Below are 16609 nucleotides of genomic sequence, written 5' to 3'. Positions count from 1 at the left end.
AATAGGCTGTCCAACAGACTCCTCTGGTGGACCCTTATGACCCTGCAGGACATGGGCCATGACCATGAAAATCAAGAGTAAAAGCCACCAAGGAGTGGCCTAAGCAACTTTGTAACTTCTGGAGTTGCAAATTCCCCAATGCAGCCACTCACGATACCACTTTTGAAAAATAATCACTCAATTTCTGGGTCATATGACCCAAACAAGATGAAGACTAACTTTTCCAATTCTCAGGAACTCTTAAAATTCTCCATATTTAAAATTATGGGCAAGAGATAACTACACAAGTAACTGCAGCTGTCTACTTAGCCCAAGTAATCATCAGAACCCAAATAAAATAAAAACCTGTTGAAATAACCAGAGAAGGCTAATCTCTAATCCCCTAACCTATTCACTCAGCATCCTGCCCCACCAGCCCCTAACACTGTCAGAGCAGCCCAACCAAGCACAAGAGATCCACTCAGCAATCTTCTTGAGGTTGTGGATTCCACCAGCTCAGTCTGCTCCTGAACTCAGGCCACCATACCATGTCATGGCAACCCAACATCCACCACTTCAGGTAAAGGTACAGAAAAAACAGAAGCATGTACAGCCTGGACCTCAAGGCTCAGCCACACAGCCAGAGAACAGAAGAAACTGGGAACTGGAACAGAGTGGCAACTATGTGGAGAGCTGCACCAGGCCTGAAGTAAAAGAAACTGGCACATTCAGCTAGAATCAGTTCTGCCCCCTAGAAGTCACCTGGGGCACAGACCACAGACTTAGGGAGGTCCTCCCAACATGAGAGTAAGTTGAGAATGCTGCAAGTTCCAGTCCTTAGGGATCCTCTGACAATGAAGAAGGTGTCAGAAAGTGAGCGATGCGGGAATATAAGGGGAAAGAAAGGAAAGGGAGAATCTTGACTCAGTAGTGGAAGGTGATTCCACCAAAGAACACTCCCAAGAAAGGACTGAGACATTCTGTGTTGGGAGACAGAGAACCTTACAGTTGGTATAATCCACAGGGATTCATTACTTAGAGAGATTACTCCTCTGAGAGAATGCTGTGTGCCTTTATCAAGAGCATCCTGCCTCAGAACAGGGGGAGGGCAGGGACCCAGAGAAATTTCAAAGATCTCGGAAGGAACATGGTCATAAGGAGGATGAGGGTTAGGAATGGACCACATAATCAGTGAAAGAGGAAAATTTCTATCACAGGACAATACTTTTATCCTCTCTAACCCCTGTGGGAATTAATACTTCTAAGAGTAACATCAGCACAAGAGAAAAAGAGAGAAGGCACACAGAAACTGCTCAGAATACAGAGCTCAAAAGAGAAATACAGAGACTAAAGGAGGAATAAGGTATAAGAACCGTGAGTCAAACAAAAACGTTTAAAATATGCAGAAAGAGAAGAGTATTAATGAAAAGAATTAAAAAGATTTTTCAGGAAAAGGTACAGAAAATGAAAAGCAGCTGCTTATCTATTACCAGGCCCTAGTTGATACTAAACAGTAACACAGGGTCACAAATTCACCTTTTTGTCCAGATTTGACCATTAGAGGTCAGACGTTGATTCCTCTTTGAGACCGTGCATAGGAAATCCCTACTGTAAAGAGAGGCAACACATTCAAAATTACATGTTTCAGTCCCTAAGAAGTAGCACCCTTCACAAACAGGTGGCAACTGCACCAGAGAGTGAGACCTGAAGTCCAAGCCCTGGAATGCTGCCTCTTCCACTAACCAAATGGGCCCCATCCCCCACCCCCCCACATACAAGGAAAGGACCTGGTTCTTGAGGAATTCTGTTTTGCATAGTCTACCAGTAACTTCATCTTCTATGACAGAGGCAAATGCAAATGGACTTCAGCAGGCATTTTTTCAGTAGTGGGAGATACACTAGAAAATGGGAGTCCTGACAAGCCCCCCCTGTGGGCAGAGTTCCAGACTGCATGGCTGGCATTAGAGAAAGCCTTAAGAGATAGGGCACAGAAGATCTTCACGCATGCTGATTCCTAAGCAGCAACCATGGGTTTGGCCAAGTGGTCTGGGGCTTGGAAAGAATAGGACTGAACAATCAAAGGCTTTCCACTTTGGGGTCAAGAGCAACGTAGGAATTTTGACAATGCCTCCCGCCACTGCATACGGTTGTTTGTGGGGCATGTCAGTATACATCAGAGATACACATCCTAAAACAGATGGGAGTCACTATAAGAACAGGTTCCAGAATGTGTCCAGTGCCAATATGGACTTTGGAATGTTGATGCCATGTTGTGCTATGCACAGAACCAAATGATCCTAAGGACAAGGCAGCCATTCCTGACTAAATGGGCTCCTTGTGCCAGCCAGATCACCCATCTAATCTAAGTAACACCAAACATGGCATATGGTACTTTCCATCTCAGGGCAAGAGGTATTCTCTCGCTAAGCAACAGCTGTATCTGTATGCATCTGACTGCTCAAGTCAAGGGTCCAACCTCCCTGAAGCCATGGGGGCAACAAATCGATGCCACCCTGGGAAAGGGAAGGGCTCTCCACTAAGGATTTCTGGGATCCAGTCTCCAGGAAGATTTACTTGATAACAATGGACTATCCTCCAACAAACATCTGGTTGACCACCTCCAGCCTTTTCTTATTCCTTCCTCAATGCACAGTTGTCCTCAATGTCCCCTCAGAGGGCACCATATAGCCTGGAGAAATAGCTCAGGACCCCTTTACTTAGTATGCTTCCCTTCCACTGGAATGATACCAACAATTCCATTCTCAGAAAGGGCTTAGGTGGTTTAAGGAACAGTTGGTTCCACTCATTGTTGAAGGAAGCTTTTTTTTTCCCCCTTGAATAGCATGAGCAAAGTAAAACTGTTGCTCTAACTACGATAGGGACATGTATTTACTTTGAAAGAGATCTCCTAGCTGACTTGGTGGCAATTCCGGGTTCTTGGAGGGAGCTGTAGGAGAATCCTTATGGAGCCCCTGCGGAAGAAGGGGCAGCCCCTCCACAGAGGCTTCTAAAGGGACAGAAACTTCATATCTCAGGGAGAGGGAGGTTTTGGTGGGTGATCCAGGGAATACAGAATAGGTGGTGATACTGAAAGAACCTAGGTAGCAACTGAGATCCCACAGCAGGCTGCATATCAAGAGGCTTATGCCCTCTTAGACACTCTCCTACCGATGACCCTAACGCATCATGAAAAACTGCTGACTGTGCCAGAAGGGTCATAGTCTGTGCTCGGGCCCTGATCCTCCTGGTGCTGCTTCTGTTCATCATTGCTGCCTTACAATCAGGAGAAGAATACGGCACTGTACTTGAGATGTCACTATCTGGGCTGTGTTCCTAAATTTCACCAACATCATGCGTGACGAAACCCACTGTGATGACATCATCAACCACACAGAACAGATCATTAAGATCTGAGAGTTGGTCTTTCCAAAAGGAAAAAGAAAAGTCTAGAAATTTCTGGCTTCTGTTCTCCACATTTTTCTTTTTAGGTCCTTCTTTACAATTAGGGGAGAAAGGAGACTAAGGGCCATAAATTCTTTTTCTTTCTCCCCTTAGTACAGCCTATAAATGGTGGAAAGACCTCTAGAAGACACTTAGGACCTTGCCACCAGGTAGTGCCATGTGATCTCCCCACCCCCTTGGGTTAGGTTAGATTTTCCCAAAAAAGATTACCAAAACAGGCCTTGATGGGCCCAGAGAAAGGCAAAAGGCTCAAACCATGGCTCTCTTGAAGAAGTTTCCTGGTACCCTCTGGCTGTATCTTCCTAGTCACCTAAGGGCATAAAAATAAAAACTGACCAACATGGGGTCAAGCACCCTTCAAACCAAATCCACTTCCATATAAAGCCAAAGTGGGGTGTATATACTAAGGACTACTCTCTCTTTATGAGGTGACTTAAGTAAACCTTCTGGTAATTGTTCACTGACCAAGAAATACCTCATTTTGTCCCAAAATTGAACTTGTTGAGTGCTAGTGTCCAGTCCCTCACAGGTACAAAGTAAGTACTAAGAGAAAGTAAGGAAAAAACATCATGATTATGGATAAGATTTTAAGAAGTGGTGATTGGACGGGGACGAGCAACCCTGGCACATTCCATGAATGAGAAAGGGAAATAGCAAAGGTACAGGGTCAATACAGTATGGCATATATACGGGAACAAGTAGTCCAATTTGGCTGAAGCATAGCATATGTGGAAGGGAATAGTGTAGGATGAGGCTAGAAAGCTGAAGTGATACCATACCATGTAGACTAAGAAATTGTAACTGTATTCAATAAGATTCACTCAAATTTAACATAAGGAAGGTTAATTTGGCAACAGTATAACAAATTTGAGGGGTAAGAAAAAGGAAGTAGAAAGATTGGTTAGACGGCTTCTTCAATAATCCAAGTAAGTGGTAATGAAGGCTTATCCTATAATAGTAGAAATGGGACAGGTTATAATTTTAAAGATTAAATTAACAGAACCTAATAACTGACTGGATATGAGAGATGAAAAAGACAAAATAAACCAAAGATTCACACATCTAGGTGCCACTAACAGTAAAATCAGAAGGACCAACAGGCTTACAGGAAAAACAGGTTAAGTTCTGTTAGGCCACGTCAAGTTTGAGGAGCCAAAGGAACACACAAATTTCAGACAATTAAAGATACCTCTTGGAAATCACTGGTGCAAAGGTAAGAATTAATAGTGATAATGTCTAGTGCTGAGGCACTTCATAAACATTTGCTAAATGAACTGAATGAATGGCTGTGGATAACCAGGGGGATATCTTTGGCAGACCAGAGATAATTCAAGATAAACTAGACCTAGTCCTTAATATCAATTCTCACTCAGAGGCCACAGGTAATTCTAACTAACAATATTCTCACCAAAGTTTCCAATCAACCTATCCCTCTGCCAATTTCTCCTCCGATGACTCGACCTGGATCTTCTCACACTGTAGAGTATAATCAGCCAATATTCTTGTCACCCAAACATCAATAACTACTCTGTCTCCATGTAATTCCCCTCTAAATGTCCCTAAATTGAAGGCTCTGGTCTTCAGGTAAACCCTCATCTTATCTCACTATCCACAGTCACAAACTACAATCTATTTATGTTTCTTGCTAATACCCACACAGAACCAGTGGTAAGAGCAATGTATGTAGAATTAGAAAATAGATGTTCATATCCCATCTCTGTCACTTATTTACTCCCTGTCTAATGTTGGACAAACATTCTCACTTAGGGTCTTAATTTGCTCACTTGTATGAGGAGGGTGGACTAGATGAACTTTAAGTTTCCTGACAAGTGTAAATATTGACTCTAAGCTTCTTTCTGAGCCCTTTCTTACTTCAGACTGGAGGATCATGGGATCACAAATCTATGTGCGAGAAGGGACCACGGGAAATCCAGCTCAACCTCTTCCATGTACAAATTATGAAACAAAAGCTCAAAGAGGTGAAACGACTTGCCCAGAGTCACATGGGATAATAAATGGTCCAGCTGGGATCCAAACTCAAACCCTGGAACCCCAAGTTCAATACTCCTTATACTGCATCACACTGACTATAAATTTCCCTACTGCAAGGAATTCAACTACCTGAACTGCATCTTAGCCCAAACTGAGATCTTACCAACTCAAAAACGCAAATGTGCACATTTTAACTCTGAAGGTGCCTCAATTACATTTTGCAATCCTATCCTAGAATGTGGCAAGATGAACAATCAAATTAAAGATGCTCATCTTTAATGCCATCTCTTTATAGTAGCTGGGTGGCACAGTGAATACAGCACTGGACTTGTCAAGTTCAAAGATCCTCACCCAAAACAAAATTATTTTTTTAACTAAGAAATTGGTTTAAAAAACAAGAAAATAAAAATTAGGTGAAATGAAACATGACTAAAACCAGAATGCTAATACAAATTTTTAAAATACAATTGAAATAGGTACAGTAGCAGAAGCAACACAAATAGAAAAGGAAACATGCAAGATATCATGAGGCATCATTAATGGCTAACCTATACACCCAAAGAAACTATACAAGAATTAACACTTGCAAGAAAATTGTAAGACCAAATTGTATATACTGGACGAGTAAATATCACACAGGACTCCAACAAGGATGAGTCCAAGATTCAATACTTCGTCACATACTACACTTAGGGGGTGTGGGGGGGCAGGTGGGGAAAGAAATACTTCAAGCAGAGAAAAGTGAACTAGCAAGTTATATTCATCAATTTCATAGTGATACCAATGAGAACAATCAGAAAAACTGAACTATAACACCACAGGTCACTGCTTTTTCAAGAGATAAACATCTGAAAAGCAATCAACCTTTAAAATAAAAATAAAGTTTCCCAGAAGACACATCCCTTTCAAAGAAGCCTTCTGAGCAACAGTCATTTCTCCCAAACAAAAAGATTTGTTTTCTCAGTCCTAATCCTTCATTGTTTAATAATGTTCACCATCCTCTCCCTCCCAGATACTCTACCCTCTGGAATTTTTGTGATGCTGCTATTTCTAAGAAGTTTAGTGGCTCGATGGATTGAGAGCTGGGCCTGGAGTCAGAAATACCGGAGTTCAAATCCAACCTCAGACACTAACTAGTTGTATAACTCTGGGCATGTCACTCAAGCTCTACCCGCCTCAGTTTCCTCAACGGAAAATGAGAATAACAACAGCACTTACCTCACAGGGTTGCTGTGAGGATCAAATGAGATATATGTAAACCTGGTACATGGTAGTCTCTTAATAAATGTTCTCTTCCTTTCCCCCTTCCCATTTCCCTCTTACTTGCCTGACTAGTCTTTCTCATCTCCTTTGCTTTATCACTGTCTAATGAACTGTCCCTTAACTGTGGGTATCAAACTGTGGGTATTTTATTCTCCCTATATACCACCTCCCAGGGGTTCAATTATCATCTCTATGTAGATGATTCCAAGATCTACATACATCTAAACCTCAGATCCTTTTAAGCGTTAATCCCACATGACCAAAACTGTGAACTGGGCATTTTGAACTCACTGTGCTGTAAGCATCTCAAACTCAACACGCCCAAAACAGAACTCCATCTTTCCTCCAAAGTCTACCACTCCTCTAACTTCCCGATTTCTTCTGAGAGTTATCACAATGTTGACGGTCACCCAGGTTCACAAACTCAAGAGTCATCTCGACTCTTTATTCTTCCTCAAAAAACTTCCAAAGAGCTTCTAAATCCTGTCTATTCTACCAGCACATCTCTCACCTGTCTCTTCTCCATTCACACGGCACCACTCCAATTCAGGATTTTTCTCCCTGGACTATTAGACTACCTCCTGATTGGACTCCCTGCTTCTAGTATCTTCCCTCTTCAATTCATACACCAAATTGATATTTCTGCCACAGTTAAGAGCATGTTATTCCTCTGCTCAAAATGCTTTTCTGAATACCTATTGCCTTTAGAATAAAACACAAACTCCTCTGTTTGGCCAGAAAAAAAAAAAAACTGTTAGTTGGAAAAAAAAAAAAAGAAAAGAAAAGAAAGCAGCACTTGAACTGAGGCTTAAGAGAAGCAGGGATTTCCAGAGGTGGAAGGGAGAAGAGATGGGAGAAGTAAACCTGTTTGCCCAGAGCAGGTGAGAGGGATTAATGTATAATTAGCCCTGAAAGATAGCCTAGAGCCAGAGTTTAGAGGGCTCTAAATGACAAACAGAAGAGTTTATATTTTATCCAAGGGAAACCTGAAGTCACTAAAACTTCTCCAACAAGGAACTGGACATGTTCAGAAGTGTGCTTCTGATATCAATTTGGAAGCTGTGTGGAGGAGGAGCTGGGTGTTGGGTCTTTTAACACCATTCATTTAGATCAAAGTCCTTCTTAGACGTTGGATGTCTCTGGTAAGGATGTGAGGCTGAAAAAATCACCTAGACCCAACTGGGTGACAAGCCCCTCAAAATTTAGACAAGCTATATAAGCATAAGTCACCAAGCACCAAGCTTGTATTCAAAGCCTTTCCAGGGTGGAAACACTTGCTAGAATTTGCATTTAGATGGTATAACCTTCGAGCAATAAGGAATAATTTCAATACCACAGTGAGGCCTTAAGGTCTACACTCCAAATATTCAAAAGAAAATTATTCCCTTAAATACATCTAATGTGAAAAATGGTAAATGGAATGACTATGTTTTAAACACATCTGATTAAGAAGTTATTCTACAGCTATCAAAAGGGTAGCTTCTATTTCACTTTGGTCAACATGTTTCCAAAAATAATATCACAAGGCATCGGTGATCTCTAATCACCAAATCCAATGGCTTTTTCTCAGACTTCAATTTCCTTGACCATTCTAGAACATCTAATGTTGACCACACTTCTTTAAACTTACCTTCCTTGATATCTGTGACATTACCTGTCCAAGATCTGACTTCTGTCTTCTTCCTACCAAAATCTAAACGCAGAAAATTCCTAAGGTTCTTTCCTCAGCCTTTTCGTCTCTACTTATTTTTCTCTTGCTTCTCAAGCTCATCAACTCTCTCAACTAAAATCTCCACAAAAATCATTCAAACATTGATATCTGCCTAGATAGCACCATCTTTTGAATCTTCAACTATCTGCTAGGTACCTTGAACATAACATACTCAACACTAAATTCATCATCTCCTTTCTCTCCACCCCCAAACGTGCTTCCCTTTAATGGTACCATTCCTCTCTGATTACCTAAGTAAAATAAACAAAAGTTACTTTTGATTCTTTCCTTTTCCCTAAGTTCCCATGCCCAGTAAATCACAAAGTGTGATCAATTCTCTCACTACCAATGAAGATTTCTGGGCAGAGCACTGACTGTACACAGCATCTACCAGTGACATACAGAACTCGGGAAGGCAGGCAGGGGTGGGGCTGAAGATCAGGAGAATAGCATATCATCAAACAACAATTAGGGTGATGGCAATAGGAAATGGGTGCAATGGTTTTCAATGGTTATAGAATAAAGTTCAAGCTCCTTAGCCTGGCATTAATGCTGACCCTTAACCTACCTTTCCAGTCTTATCTTGCACTGCACCACCTAGATACACTGTAACTCCAGTCAAAGTGAACCGTGCTTTTTACCTGGATAACCTTTCCCATTTCATCTCTTCCTCTACAAACTGAACCTACCCTTGTCAAGTTCAAGCTCAAATACCATCTCCTCCATAAAGCCTCCTCTAGAATCTTCCCTGACACCCAGAAGCTAAAAATGATCTCTCCCTCTTCGGAGCTCCAAAAGCACCTCATACCTCTGATAAACTACAAGATGTAATAAAAGCTGGATTTTTCATAGCCCTTACTAAATTATAAATTTCTTTGAGGGCAAATGTCTGTATCCTATTCACTTGTGTGGCCCCCCATAGCACCCAATATAGTTACTTACACAGAGTAGACATTCAATAAATGTCAAATCAATTATTCCTCCAAACCATGCTCAACTCTTCCACACATCATAGAATCACAGGTTTTTAGTGATGAAAGCAACCTTAGATGAGGCCTAGAAGACATTACTTTCTGGAAAATAGCATTTAAATATAATTTCTATAAATCATTTCATTTTGCTTTACTATTATCAGTTTCAGAGATGTTCTAACATTTTCACCTCCAATCGATAAATTGGCAATGACTCCTAACACTTTAACCTAAACCCACCTATCCTCCCTCAAGTATTTAAATGCTTGCCAGAAGGTGGCATTTGAAGGAACCCTAGGATAAATTCTCAGTATCCCTATTTCTGCCAGTTGGTCCCTATTTCAAATTCATCATCCAATCTTGCCAAATCCACACAGCTCTCCAATTTCAACTTCACCCCACCTTCAAAAGGCTTACTGCAGCTTCTTTAATATCATTCTGCTTCCATATGGACCTCATGTGCAGAGATGCCAATATGCCTCAAACATATAAAAATCCACAATCTTTACACTTGAATTCCCACTAATACAGATTTCACAGAAAAACAGAACTTCAAAAAGGACTTCAAAGGCAGTCTGGCCTAACTCCTAAAGAAGATCCACCTATACAACACATTTACAAGTAGGCATCTAGTCTTTCCTTCTAGGATTCCAGTAATTCCAGAAAACCACTCCTTCCCCAACTTAAAGTTGTGGGGTTGACTTTTAATAATAGTAACAATTTACATTTAGTCCTAATTTGGGATTTCATTTCATTAGATTAAGCCCAATGGCATACTCTTTTTGAATCCTGACTGCCCTCCCACATTTGTATCACTTGCAGATCTGATAAGAAAATTTTATGGAACAAGAGAAAACTGTTACATGGCACAGACAGAAAGATCTCCAGCAAAGGCCCGTAGGGACCTCCTTTCCAACTGACATCAAACCACTATTGACTACTCTTTGGATCCTGCTATTCAACCAATTCAGAAGTCACCTCATTGTACTCCCTGTTATCTAGCCTATAACAATCCATCTGTTCTATAAGAATAGCATGAGAAATACAGAATGGAAATACAGCTATCTAAAGAAACTGGTTAGAGATCAGGTTGGAGATCCATGTTGGTGGGTAAGCACTGAATGAATGTTCATCCATCTTCAATGATTTTCCGCCATAACCTATCTGATGTTCATCCACCTTCAATGGTTCTCGGCCATTACCTATCTGACCAATGATTAAATGCCATCAGTATCGCCTGCAAAACACACAGCAGGAGATGATAGATGGCTTGAAATCTCTCCTCATAGTGCCTATCTTTACAGTCAGATAAACATGTTGACTTGTCACATTCCCTGAACTATGAAAAGGTCTGAGCTGATTTTCAAAAAGGAACTGAAGCCAAATGACTCACTTAAATCTAGAAAAACTGTATCTCTGAGATTTCCTTAATCTCCCAGGCTAGCAATGCTGTCAGAAAAGGAAATGAGGTTAGCCTGGCTTGATCTATTCTAGATGACACCACACTAACTGATTCTCTGTCCAGACAGTCACCAACTATCTCTTTAAAATGTATAGAATTTTGATAGGACTCAAGCCTAGAGAATACACTAGATTCCTACCCCCACCCCCAAAGGCCATTTTTGTGCTTCAATAAGATACTTCCCTGAATGTTTCTTTAGAACAAAACAAAACAAAAAAAAAGACTGTGCAGTGTTGGGCATTTGACTTTTTGGAAACTATTTCCTTTCATGCAAAGAATCTATGCATTATTGCATTTTTAAAGTTTTTGTTTATTTTACAGCTTGAACTTTCATAGATTGACTTCCAATGGATCCTAAGTGGGTTACAGCATGTTACCAATGACTTGCAAGCAAAAAAGATATCATCCATGAAATCCATGGCTGGAGCAGGAGGCAGGAAGGCAACAGATAGACTAAGTGATCACCAGCACCCATGAAATGTTTATTATCTAAAATAATAGGCTATGTAATATTGTATCTACTCTAGCTTTTTAAGGAAGTATTTGGTATCAACAAAATGACTTAGGAAAAAGACTTGTAGTATATTGGGATTTGGAAAAATGAAGGAAAAAAATGCACAGAAGAGGAAAGTGTGATTGTTGCACAACTGAAACGCGCACCCACTTGGGTGAAATCATGATTCCACTTAAGTATCTCTAAAGTATTCTAAATGTAAATCCATTAACAAGAACTAATCACAAAAAATGCCTCAAAATTTAGAGCAAATATTAAAATGGGTCATTCTTAGAGCCACATACAGGTATATACACACCTATATATTAGGTATAGTAATTTCAAACAAGCATACTATGGGACAAACAAGTTACAATGTATACAAAGTATATGATGTTACAGAGTTGAATCAATTGCAACAACTTAGGTATGCTGTGCACTGCTATGTCCATAATCCCTTGAAAAAGAAACTCTTTTATGGCTGGGGGGGGGGGGGTAAAGTCAGCCAAGTTTGTTTTCTGTTCACCAAACTTCTTTCAGTACCCTTTTTCCCCTCAGACATCCAGAGAAGCTATGTAATTTATGTGCCCAAGGTCAAGGAAGTAGGAGTAGTAAGGGACAGTCAAGATATGAACCTAGGTCCTCTGTTGCCAGAGCCATACCACAGCCATTGTGTTCTCAGCTTCCCTCAAAAATTATGTGTGTGCACGTACATAAGGTACAGGTGAAGAGATAGTGGTTTTTGTGAAGGGGGGGGTTGGGGTGTGTTGTTGGCTAAGAATCAATTAGTCCAGAGTTGATATGGTTACCAAAAATGCTAATGCAACCTTAAATCAAATTAACAGAAATGAGTCCGCAATGACTTAGTATGCTATAGTCCCACTGTAATCTGCCCCAGTTGGACCACACTCAGAGTACTGTTTTGGTTCTAGGCACCACATTTTAGGAAGGGCAGAAGCAAGCTGAACTACTTCAAAGGAGGATGAACTGTATAACAAAGAGACTGGAAACCAAGCCACAGGGCTGGTGATGGAAGGAACTTAGGAAGAAAATACTTCATAGGGACACAACTGCTGTCTTGAAATGCTTGAAGGGGTTATTATGTAAAAGAGAGATTAGACTTGGTTTTGCTTCCTTCAACAAGAATGTAAATGACTATATGAAGATCACTGTGCAGCTAGCTAGGCATTGGGAGAGAAAAGAAGTTTAAATGAGGTCCACACAAGGAAAAACTTAACTGCCCAAAAAGTAGAATAGCTTGTTTAGGGAGGTAGTGAATTTTTCACCTTCCAGAAGGGGCTGAAAGACCTTTTCATCCAGGATGATGTAGATGACATTCAGGTTCAGTTAACAGTTGGCCAAGGCCTCTCCAAGGGCCATTTCCACTCTTGAGATTCTATGATTCCACACGTCAGTTTGGCCACAATGCTGTCTGCATACACTATATGATGTGTTCTCTGATCTCAGCTCTGCTACTTACTGCTTGTGTAACTTTGGGTAACTCATTTGACCTCCCTGGGCCTCTGTTTCTTCATGTGTAAAATAAAGACATCATACTAAATCATAGGTTCTTAACCTGGGACCCAGGAACTTATTAAACATTTTGATAACCACATTTCAAAATAATTGGTTTCCTTTATAATCCTATATATTTTATCTTACACATTTAAACGCTTTATGCTAAAGAGTTCAAAGGTTAACAAAGCAATTCATGACACACAAAAAGTTAGCTCCTGGACTAAAGGACCTCAAAGTGCCCTTCCAGTTCTAAAATCTATAAGGGTCTAAAGTCTATTAGGACTAATCTTGAAAGTTAAAGTGATTTGATCGTTTCTGTAATGCTTTGAAAAGAAGGAAATCAGGAAAGAGAGTGGTCAAAGAGGTCTCTCCCAGGAAGACATCTCTTGAGAAGAGTTTGAAGATTTAACTCCAGGAGCCTCAGACACTGGTCAGAGTAGATTAACTCATACAAGGTATATGAGGCCAGCAGGTGCCCCCTCTACAAACCTTCCCACCTTCAACCTTCTCTGAGACTGGCCCCCCCTCCAACCAGAATCCAATTTCTACCCCAAGACTACCAAATACATACCTTATGAATGACTATGTTTTGGAAGAGAACATAATTTATGCCATTTTCTTGGCATCCAGTGATTTCTTTCCACAGTACCCACCCTTCTGAGGTCCTGGAAATTTTCTCCAAGCTTCTATATAATTTCTACTTCTAGTTATGAACATCCTGACAAAAGGTTCATTTTATCATAAGAGAGATTACATATGGCACACTATCAGCAAAATTTATTGTGGCTGCAATAGATTCTTTAATAGTTGTACTTTTCTAATTCTACATTTACATTTTAATCTACTCTCTGAAACTGAATAGCTTTGCAAAGGTCACTGAAATGGTTCATGACTACTAAAACCTTAAGACTAATTTAATATTAGACCTTTAACAGCCTGAGAACATATCTGAAGCTATATATATCGTCACTTCAATTATTTATGATAGCAGTTTAAAGAAAAAAGAGATGAAGTAATAGCAATGCCTAAAATTAAGCAGTTTGGTAAACTTAAAAGACAATGAATTCGGCTAGTCCATCAAATACTTTTTGGGTGGAAGGGGTCAACTGGAATTTCTTTGGTTTGGTTTTGAGGCCAAGACCTCCCGCCCCTCCACCAAATATATTTCTTTTAGTTGTTACCTCTCTACTCAATTAGACACCTTATACTTTTAATCATTCACAAAACCATTCCATCTTTATCTCATTTTGATTTTAAATAGTCAAGTTCGTTAAGTTTCTCCTATACTAATCTGCTTGTTGTTTAAGGCATTTGAAAATATATATGTACATGATGCATTTTAGAACTATTATTTTCAAAATACATAAACTTTTCTAAAACATTTACAGAAATGAAATACATATCTATTCTGCTCAATAATTGTTTTTCAACTTGGTTCTAAAGGAAGTATTTGCTACTACAAAGAAATAGATTTAGTTCTTATGAATCCCAAACTCTCAATTTTAATATACTGTTGTTCAGTCGTATCTGATTCCTCCGTGACCCCATTTTTGGGGTGTTCATGGCAAAGATACTGGAATGGTTTGTCATTTCCTTCTCCAGCTCATTTTATAGATGAGGAAACCGAAGCAAACGGGGTTAAGTGACTTTCCCGGGTCAGACGACTGGGAAGCACCTGAGGCCAGATTTGAACTCACGAAGATGAGTCTTCCAAACTCCAGGCAAGACACTTAATCCACTGCGCCACCTGGCTGCTCGAATCTTAATATTACACTGATCTAAAATAAAATTTATCATAACACCAAGCAACAAACCAACCTCCAGGGGCCAGTGAAAACAGGAATTAGCAACACAGCATAAAGTTTTCTATAGTTTCTGAGGTTTTGCGAGTTACAAAAATGGAAAGCCAGTGATCAATAATTACTTAAAGGAATGCAATAGGTGTTGTAGTCAAAGTGTGAAAAGCTAACTGATCTTTAAAATCCACTCTGTACATCACCGTCACAGTCATTTGCAATAATGGGAGTACTGAGTAAGATGCTTATTCAGTAAGGAAAACTCAAACCTGCTCTTCCATAACATCCTTTAAGAGCTACTAATAAGCCAGTTTTAAGAGCGTGACCACAATTGTGCGTCCCACCAGACTCACTTTAAAACCACACTCAAGGCACGTGTTTCGTGACCGCTTCCCTAAAAAGCAATTTTTCGTGGGGAAGAAAACCGATGTGGAAAGCAGTTACGTGAAGTTATCACTGAACATCTGAGGTCAGTATATGACATCAATTTCTGCAGGACTTGACCAAGTTCCAGGGCTAACACAGGAGACCGACTAACTGGGAGAGCACGCCTTCAGCACTGTTTGTTTTCAATCAGCGTGCCTGGAGGGGGACTGGGGCGGAATTGAAGTCGGAGGACCTAGGTTCTAAACCCACCTGTACTACCTCGGCCAAGCCCCTTCCCCGCACAGGACCTAGGTCTCCATCCCGGACCTTTCCAATTCTTCCGTGGACTATTTCACTCTTATCCTGCGTAGAAGTTGCCGGTACCTAGTTGTTTGCATGTTTTTCTCCCCCCTCCTCCCCCATTAGACTGTCAGCTCCTCGAGGGCAGGTCTCTGACCTTCCTAGGCACCCCCGGGACTTAGTGCCTGGACGGGACCGGTCGGAAGGAACCACGCGCTCCCTAGCCGGACTTAGAACTGACTGTGAGCTCCAGGAGGGCAGGGACCCTTTCGCCTCTTTTTGGAGGTCACTGGGGAGTGCTGAGCAGCGCGAAAGGCTGCACACAGTAGGCGCTTACTGCATGCGGACTGACTTGAGTCACCGATTCTAGCCCGCTTTGCGCTAGCTCTCTCGCTCGCTCCCTCCCGGCGCCCGGCTCGCGGAGAGGGAGCGCCCCGACGCCGCGCCCCGGCCCGGCCCGCCCCGGCCCCGCGCCCCGGGTACCTTCGGCCAGCTGCTCCTCCAGGGTGACCTGGTAGCGGCCCACGGCAAACACGCGGACTCCCACGGAGGAGGCTCCCGAGCCGGCTCCGGAGCCGCCGCCGCCGCCGCCGCCCGGGCAGCCTGGGCCGCCCCCTCCGCCGGCCCCGCCGCCGCTGCCCTCCGACTTGGGCATTCGGGAGAACTTCTTCATGGTGTGGCCGGCGCGAGGCCCCCGCGGCCCCGGGAGGCGCAGTCCGCGGGCGCCGGGAGCCTCACATCCCGCGCGAGCGCGCGCGGGGACACCGAGGCCCGCGGTTCGAGGGCCCCCCGCTGCCCCCCACGGCGAGCGGACTCCGGGGGGGTGCCTGAGCGTGGAGGACGGCGGGGAGGAGGAGGGAGCGGGGCGAGAGCGGCCGGCCCGCGGCGGGGCTGTGGCGCTGCCGCTGCTGCTGCCGCTGCTGCCGGGGGTGTCGGCGCGGCCGCCTCCCGCCCTCTCTGCCTGCCAGCCAGGGATGTGCCGTCGGCGGCCGCGGCGCCGGGACTAACTGCTCCGAGCGGAGCTCCGCGCAGGCGCAGCGCCGAGCGCCCTCCGCCGGAAGTGACGCCCCGCCTCCGCATCACGTGGAGGACGGGGGCGGGGCGCAGGAGGCGGAGAGGAGGGAGGGGACGTCCCGGAGGGGCGGGGCCTTCCGAGGCTCCGGGCTTCGCGGCCCCCGCCCCCTCCCCAGGACCTCAGAGCTGGCCCCACCCACCCCCACCCCACCATCGTCCGGCTGAGGAAACTGAGGCCCGACACCCGCGGAGCTTGGACGGGTTCGAGAAGCCAGAGGGGGC

General features: G+C 42.9%; 1 protein-coding gene across 4 annotated transcripts in view; it reads right to left on the bottom strand.

Moving 5' to 3' along the window:
* BMP2K (BMP2 inducible kinase) overlaps positions 1–15986 on the bottom strand; it is a 122516-nt gene extending 106530 nt beyond the window's left edge. For all 4 annotated transcript variants that reach the window (XR_003568474.1, XR_003568475.1, XM_027854613.1 and 1 more), the window contains exon 1: positions 15797–15986. Coding sequence is in view for 2 of the 4 variants with exons in the window: in XM_027854613.1 (XP_027710414.1) it covers positions 15797–15986 (190 nt within the window). In the remaining 2 variants the exon portion in view is untranslated. The remainder of the gene's footprint in view (positions 1–15796) is intronic.
* Positions 15987–16609: the final 623 nt, after the last annotated feature.

Source organism: Vombatus ursinus, unplaced genomic scaffold (assembly GCF_900497805.2).
Source record: "Vombatus ursinus unplaced genomic scaffold, bare-nosed wombat genome assembly UNPS02010461.1, whole genome shotgun sequence".
NCBI classification, from domain to species: Eukaryota; Metazoa; Chordata; class Mammalia; order Diprotodontia; family Vombatidae; genus Vombatus; species Vombatus ursinus.
The sequence above is the reverse complement of the archived record's forward strand: the minus strand, read 5'-3'. Positions and strand labels throughout refer to the sequence as shown.